This window comes from Eucalyptus grandis, chromosome 4 (genome assembly GCF_016545825.1).
Source record: "Eucalyptus grandis isolate ANBG69807.140 chromosome 4, ASM1654582v1, whole genome shotgun sequence".
Lineage (NCBI taxonomy): Eukaryota > Viridiplantae > Streptophyta > Magnoliopsida > Myrtales > Myrtaceae > Eucalyptus > Eucalyptus grandis.
In genome coordinates, this window is record NC_052615.1 from 32,355,359 (window position 1) to 32,363,658 (window position 8,300).

The 8,300-nt window shown below is 38.2% G+C and overlaps 1 protein-coding gene across 4 annotated transcripts; it reads right to left on the bottom strand.

Moving 5' to 3' along the window:
- Positions 1-4,544: 4,544 nt before the first annotated feature.
- Positions 4,545-7,659, bottom strand: LOC104441898 (autophagy-related protein 8f). 4 transcript variants are annotated; one of them, XM_010055153.3, is made up of 6 exons: positions 7,502-7,659; positions 6,955-6,996; positions 6,794-6,849; positions 5,625-5,677; positions 4,976-5,094; positions 4,545-4,866 (listed from the first exon to the last, which is right to left on the bottom strand). In XM_010055153.3, exons 2-6 carry the CDS (start codon positions 6,989-6,991, stop codon positions 4,769-4,771), a joined length of 363 nt encoding a protein of 120 aa, XP_010053455.1. In that variant the 5' UTR covers positions 6,992-6,996; positions 7,502-7,659; the 3' UTR covers positions 4,545-4,768. The 4 variants fall into 4 exon arrangements, with proteins under 4 accessions (XP_010053455.1, XP_010053456.1, XP_010053457.1 ...); XM_010055154.3 differs by having other exon boundaries at positions 6,955-6,999; positions 7,502-7,656; XM_010055155.3 differs by having other exon boundaries at positions 7,423-7,655.
- Positions 7,660-8,300: the final 641 nt, after the last annotated feature.

The following is an 8,300-nucleotide window of genomic DNA, read 5'->3' on the forward strand; positions in this document are numbered from 1 at the left end:
GGTTTGCAGTTTGGAGATAAATGGTTTGGAGGTTTTGTGGGGTTTTATAGGAGATTGAGGAGGGAAAGTCTTTGGAGAAGAAGTCTTCCAAATGATACGTCTTGAATGACACAAAAACGTAATTTCCCATATGTTAAACGATCAATTTACCACGGGCCAAAAAAAAAAAAAAAAAGGATCAATTTACCCAACCATTTTACTTGTCAAATCACTTAACATGTTAATTCAATAAAACGATTCTAATATGCATGACACTATTCATCTCAAGATCACTTTAAAAATATACGAAATATTAATATGTTTCGTTTTATATTTTTTGAATTTTCATCGTGGCCATCACAAATATATAACTTTTTGGGTGAATAATCGATTTATATACATGGTAAAATCTATCGCAAAAATACCCAAATATTAATCGAACGCATAGTTTCATGGGGAGTGTTTCCCATTAAAAGAAATGCATGGTGATTATTTTCCATGTTTGCTTTGCTGCTTGCTGGTGCCTAAGTATCAAAGACTTGCATTGAATCTTCTTTAATAGCTCATTTTGCCCTTATTTAAATAGCGAACAGACTTTTTAAACTATTCTGTCGATCTTGTCAACTTTTAAAAAGGGAAATCAAAATATGCAAACATATTATTTATGCATGCACCTTATTTATGATGCGATCTCGCAATCTGATATAATAAGTGCAATCGCAAAACAAACCATCCCACCTAGGAATCACGTTCCGCGCGTATTCACGACGCTATGCGGTCCCTATCATAGATGGGAATAGTAAATTACCGATGTTGAAAGTTCAAAGTGCTTGGAGGGCACTCCAAGGCCCAGCTGCATGGGGACAGCAAGAGCCGTACGATCGATTTTTCCGTGGTGGACAATCCAATTCCATGGGCTCCAGCACTGGAGAAGCTTCTTTATTGAAATTCAATATGCCTTTTCTTTACCTCCGAATTGACCGGACAACCTGAAGGTTCTCGGCAGCAGAAATAACGTGCAGGCAATCGAAAGTTCTCTGTTTTGCGCGAATCAAACCAATTGATAATGAAAGTTGAGACATCGGATCCAATTATCGATGAGGAAAATGAGGGAATCGCCTTTCACGACAAGGAAATGACATTGCTTGTCTTTTTGAACGCATAAATAAGGAATATGCCCGACGGCTTCATAGGTCCCGACCCATTTCGAGGAAAAGTGTAGCTCGTTCCATTAGTTCCTCAACATAAGTCATGAAATCATCTGTTATAAGATATCCAACCCAAAACCTTAAATCTATGGGTTAATGTCACAAAAAACTCCAAATTAATACATATGTGATGAATTTACTCTAAATTAATTTTTTGATTACAAAAACTCCAAAAGGCTACACCTATAACAAATCTATCATTCGTTAGTTTATGTTAAATTTATTTAATCAAATTGTTGAGTTCTAAGTTTGGGGTTTTACCTTTCATTTTTATGGTTTTTCATGATAGTAATTCAATTTAACAGAAACTAATGAATAATAAATTTGTCACAAATAATATAGGGTAAATATGTCATAGGTATATTAGTTTGAAATCTTTGTGATAAAAAAATTACAAATGTATCAATTTAGAATTTTTTGTGATATTAACCATAAAATTATAAATGAAGACTAGACCGCATGATGCTTTCACGCCCCCTCTCATATAGCAAAATAGCCAGAGGCAAAACCCAACCCCGATACCATATTGGAAAATTTAAATTTATACGTGAAGGAATGTCATAAGTTCCGTAAATAAATTATGCGGGATACTTAAATAAATTATAACGTCTTTCTCGACGCACAAGAGTGAATATATATGCCAACAAGTTTCCATCTATCGACCATCTAATTTCTTTTTGCTGTACTCAACACGCACATGACAAATTCTGCTCCCTTTGTTGGCGGTATCATCACGCCTCGAACTCGAAAGGAACGAGATCTAGCGACTTCCGGAGAAAGCTCCCTAGAAATTTTCTTGGTAGAGAAAGTAATCTGTAGTTTTGAGAAGAAACCACGCAAGGGCAGCCCCCGGATTTGAGCCTCTAAAGAAAGCTTTCCACCGACCGCGTCGGCGTGAGTTGAATAGCACGACTGTGAGTTTCAACTCTCGAGAAAAAAAGGTGCAAATGGAGAGAAGTGCTTATCACGGTGTCTCCCATCATTCCCACCGCTCGTTCCCTTCCTTCTGGTCTCCCGAAACGGCCGCCGCCTTGCCGCGGCCCCGCTGTCTTCTGACGAATCCGAGGTCTTCGAAGTCCATTCCAACTCCTGTTTCGGTCGTTCCACCACCAGTTAGAGCCCAACCCCAGGAGTTTTTTTTTTCCAAGCATGCGGATGGGTAGGTTTCTTCTCTTATCAACTTCCCAAGAGAAAGGCTATCGTATAAGGGCATTCCAGACCCTTTTTGGCCATTATCAAAATAGGACGACGGAACGACCTAAAGAGGTTGGGCGGCTTTCCAACGCTCCGTCAACATCGATTGCCAACAAATTTAATTCGAGCGAGATGTTCCTAAACAGTGGATGGGGTACATCCTGACCAGGGAAAAACAGACGCGTAGAATAATTCGGCCTAAACTTCGGCCGAAGCTCAAGACGCTTGGCAATAGCCGATTCATCAGCATCTGTATCAAGTCTCCCTTTCCAATCTGCACAAGTTCACGCAAACCATCCTTGCCGAGATTGCGTCGCAAGCCCACTCTCGGAAGGGTTACATTTAACTAGACCCGAATTTAAAGTACGTACTCTTCTTAAAACACAGTTCTTCTAACATTATTTATCAATAGCCATATCCAAATAGATGTTGTGATAAATGATATGATATAAATAGAGTTAACTTCGGCAAAAAATTGAACTCCGTCAAGATTGCCCTTGTGGGAGGATGCTCTTTTTCCTTACTACCTCGATTGGTTTTTCGGCAACGATCGAGAGGATGTCTTCGAGATATGAGATTGTGGGAACTTTTTCTCCCTTTGGACATTCCCGAGAGAGATTTTGTCCCCTAAACCAGTCATTATTTATTGCCATAGCCCACAGGCTTCTAATGAATCCAAGTTCTCAAGTCAATTTGAGTGGGTGGTCCGATTCAACCTTTTAGAGCTGCCCTTCAAATTTTTCCAAGCATACATGGAAAGGCGCATTTTCTTCTCTCATCACTTTTATGCAGAAAAGCTATCATATAAGGCTATTCTAGACCCTTTTTATGATAATCAGAATGACGTTACAGCATTAGGTACACTTGTCAAATAGATGAATTGGATCGAAAATGATCTGCTCAAATTAATCAATTTAAATTGTTTGGACTTATTTTCATACGATACAAATCTATTAACCTATTTCAACCAAAAAAGAATCTAGTGACCCATATTTCATACTAACCCATTTCTAACCTGACACAAAATACCTAAAACACTTTCATATTCAATCCAATTTAAGAAAACTTATAAAACTCTTAACTTTTGACCAAAAAAACAAAAAAAATTAAGGTGAGAGAACAAGGGTGCACGAGTACAAAATCAAGTGAAGATGAAAAAAAGTTATATAGATGGGTTGGATCTAAATAAATTATGAACCCATTTAACACTTATATTAATTTGGATTTTATTCTTCTAAACTCATTTACATACCTATATAACAATTCAGCCCATCTACATGGGTTAAGAGAGATTTATGATTCATTTTGACAGATCTATCATTAAGGTTATTAACATCTTGACCAAGAAAAAGGGGATAAATATGCATGATTCAAATTTAAAATACTACTGAAACTCTGAAATCTAACAATAGTTCAGCAATCGGCATCTCTATATTACAGGGGCAAGTCGTGAATCTTGGATGATGCTTACAGGTTTATCTCACCACAATCCAGGAGCCCAAAAGCTCCATTAGCGACCACCCCACCCCGCTTGTTAAGGCTGCGTTCTTTATTTTACATGCCAGTACATATACACCCCAACCCCCAATTGAAAAGAATATTTTTCTTCGAAGAATATCCCAAATTTTACCTCTTAGAATCCAAACATAACAATTTAAGGTCTAAGCAAAATGAAACATTTTGCGAGGGCATTAATATTTAGTCTTACATCTCGATCCGGACAATTCTGTTGCGAGTCCATTCTCAGAATGACTACAATTAAGTAGACCCGAATTTAAAGTACTCTTCTTGAGACAGTTCCGAAATCATTCATTTATCAAATAGCCATGCCCAAGTAGATGCTGTGAAGGGCGATTCCACATGAACACGCGTCAATTTTGGCGAAAAATTGAAATCCATCAAAGGTTACCCCTTCAAATAGATCAGCTTTTCACCTACAATCACGAGAACGTCTTCGACAAATTGGACTGTTCCGAGTTTTTTGTCTTATTGGGACATGAGCATTACATTCACTTCAGACATTACTCTCTCCTTCGGCGCCTCTGTTGGAATAATCCCCCAGGCAGCACATCACAACAAACCACTCTCCAGATGGTCCATCAAGAATGTGAAGCACTATTCTAATTAGCATTTGCATAGTGCTTGTCCAGCACTTTCCAAAGCTCATAAAATCATAAGATATTGAACTCCATCTAAAAAGATTCGCCAGCATCGAAAGGACCAAGCAGGAACTTTTCTTGTGAAACTGACAGTCGGAGCTTATATACAAGATGTACATAATACTACTTGCCATGAAATTCTTCATAAACCCATGCAGTGAAATGACAAAAGTAAATAGCACTGGAGAACGAGTGGAATAAGCCACCTGCTAAGATAGCTATTGAAATCTAACACCCAAGCCCGAATGTGTTTTCTCCGCTGTAAGTGACGTAGAGAAACCCATCTTCATCCTTCTTATCTTCATATATCGCAGACATGATTGCCCCTGCAAGAATAAATCAGAAAGGAACGTCTCACTTTAAGTCCATTCCGAGTTACAGTGCAAGAAGCATATATAAGTAGATGAAACTTCCTGGATGAAAAGCAAGAATCACCTGTTGGTGGGAGAACATTGTCCACAAAGATGAAGATTGCCTTCTCTGCACTCAACTTGATCCTTTTGCGGATGACATATACAAACTGTCCGACTGTCAGGTCAGCAGGAACAAGATACCTAGCATGCACATCAAGATTGAGGATTAATCAGTGAAGACAGAGGATTACTTCTCATACCAGTGCAGAGTGATACCTTTGCCACTAAAAGACAATCTACAGTAACCCAGTATGCACGAAAGCCACAAGAAGAGGGGTGCAAACATAGTTGCATGATGAGCATAGCAACTACAAGTCCACCAAAAACTTTATATAATATGGACACATGACCTATTGAAGGACAAAATGGGCTCTCGGTTTCCCCATTGTATTTTGGAAGAAAAAATCACGAAAGGGAAGAAAAGTCAAGATGTATAAATGATTTATGGCCCATACAACTGATAATGAACAAGCTGAATAAATTATAACAGACATCACCAGACAAGTTGAGGGCCACAATAATGAATAAAGGTTCAGAGACACAACATAGGCAACCACTGAACAGTCTTTCCATCAATAACTAGATAATCTCCCCCAACCCCTTTCTTTTTAGATGAGAGTCTAATGTCCAACAAACAGAGAGCAGGTGATTGACAAAAGCTCGATTCTTACTTCTTCTTGTCAATGTTCGGGATATCACTTCTCTCAGCCTTCTCCACAATCACCTTAACCAAAGACAAAGCCCAAGACATGTTAGCGTCAAAACCCAATATGATGAAATGCACATGCATTCATCTTCAAATAAAATACTTATAAGATCAAAAGGGTAAGGAAATTGAACCAACAAAAGCTACTGCATCTTGGTAATGGTGGACCACCACACCACCACACCCAGCCAGTCCCTAATACATATGGACTTTTATAGCCTAAATCGTGGAAGTCTGAAGTTCTCACTACCATAACACACACTTACTGATGATAAGGCAAACAACTGAGCTTTTCCAGACCAGTATTAGCAGTTTTTAACTCAAATTATCCCAATAGTCGCTACCTTTCAAATAAAAAAGAAAGCACACCTTTTCCTTCTCCATGACCTTGTAATGTCACCCTCAAGATAAGGTACAAAAATTAGAGGAGAGAATTGAGATTACAGGTTATTTTTCAACTATCGAGTGCCCAAAGAATCTGGACATCAATATGAATGACTTCTGCCAAACAGATCAAAAAACCACCGCGGTCCATATGAAACCTTGTATGTCATATGCAAATTGCTTGTAACAATCTTTAATATAGAGGATACTCTGCTAAGTCGATATTACAGTCTATTCATCAAAAATTCTTTGTACATGAAAGGATTAATCAACATAATGTAAAATTGACCTGTTTTGGGGGCAGAGAGCAGAAGCAATGACAGAATATTAAGAAATACTGGCCTGAACGCATTTACATAGGCAACAAGGGGGGCGTTATGATTATATGTGACTAAGTCTTAAACCTTAAAAAGGTGGAAGAAAATAAAATTTAAGGTCAATGAGTAAGAGAGAGCTCAAGCAGGCAATACCCGTTCTCAATTCAAGAGAATAAAAGGGCCTCATAAACCACTTAATTTCCCATATTGTTAGACTGAAATTCTAAAATGCTGGACAAAGTAATACTGCGAGCTTGACTTTCCACTCCGCAAGTCCTTGAGCGCATGAGAGATGAAGCGCACGAACAATCAAGTATGCCAAAAAGTATAACTAGATACTTAAGTTCCCAAAGAAGCAAACTTAAGGCTAAATTTTCAAAAGAAAAGTTCATCAGCATGAATCATAGCATATTCATCCAACTTTCATTCTCACCGGAATTCTATCTGGGTACTTCTCCCTTATCCTGGCAGCCTCCGCCCGCCTCTTCTCTGGGTTTAGAGGACAGATTTATTAATTAACACGTTCAGAATCGAAGCTTTAGCAACAAAATAACCACAAAAGCCAATTGCTACTCAAGGAAGAGTAAAACGCACCAAGATCATGCTCTTGCTTGAAGTAACTCTTAGCCATTCGACCTGCTACCATAGCCCCAAAAACATAAGCCAAAACTGAGAAAATCGAGCATAACATATGAAAAAGAAGTAGTGATAACAACAACAGAGCCCTTCAATTTATCACCCCATCCCTCCACGCCATAATAGTTCAACTCAGCAGTACAGTCAAATTCAGGAGGTGAAGCCAGTTTCCTAACCCAAAAGGAAGAAGAACAAAATTGAAAAAAAAAATTAAAAATTAAAAAAGCTCAAAACTTTATCTCCTTCTCACGACCCAGAACACAGAATTTACCGACGATCAGACATACAAAGAATTAAAAACACAGAAAAAGGGAAAAGCAACCCAGGATTCTGCAAATTCAAGCATGAGCACCGTCGAAGTCAAAGCACCAAGATGAACAGCGATCGATTCCCAAGACAAAGACTCGAACTTTACTACGTTCCAACCTCTTGAGTAATCGAACCGAAGTACAAGTTCGCAAGCGGACGAAGAATCGAGAGGCAAGCTGGAAGCCGATGATCGTACCTTGCTGAGTGACGAAAAAGGGGGCTCGGTCGAGAGAGAGAAAGAGAGATAAAAAAGAGAGCTTTTTTTGGGGGAGAGAAATCTTGTGAAACCCGTGGGAATCAGTGGGAGAAGATAACGAGGATACGAGGCAGCCTTTTGGCTTTGTGTATTTCCAGTAATTTCCAACTACTCCATTATCAATGCCCATCTTTAATAATAACCCTTTTTTAATCAAGTACAACTTAAAATTTATATAAAAAAAATAAAAAGTGATGATGATGACGACAAATAACACACCCCTCTACAATAGTCAACCTTCTTCCTTTTCTAAAATGGTTCTTTCTCGGTTTTCTGTCTTATTTCAAATTATTTTCCGTTTAAGCCCCAGATACGATTTTCGAAACAGGTTTTTCCCTAATCAAATTAGATTGGTATCGCGTTCTTTTTATGGCCTACCAAATTTAGCAAGATTTCATTCAGAAATATCAAACATATGATTATGTTTTCGACACATCGAATATCAATCAAAATTTATTCCATAAATTACTACACCATGGAAAAATTAGAAAAACAACATTTGACCATCAAAGGATGAACAAATGGGTATGAAAATATGTCATAGTCAAGTGTGCTGATTGAACTAAAAATTAGGAAAATATTATAAATTTCGAGTTCTACTGGCTTCATTGGTCTTGGCTTGGTACCTACGCATGCCATATGAAAAACAATTTGACACAGGAAACTGAGACTTTAACCATCGTTTGCGCCATTATGCAATCACTCGATCGTTCGAGACATGTTCGTCGTCCCTGTAATG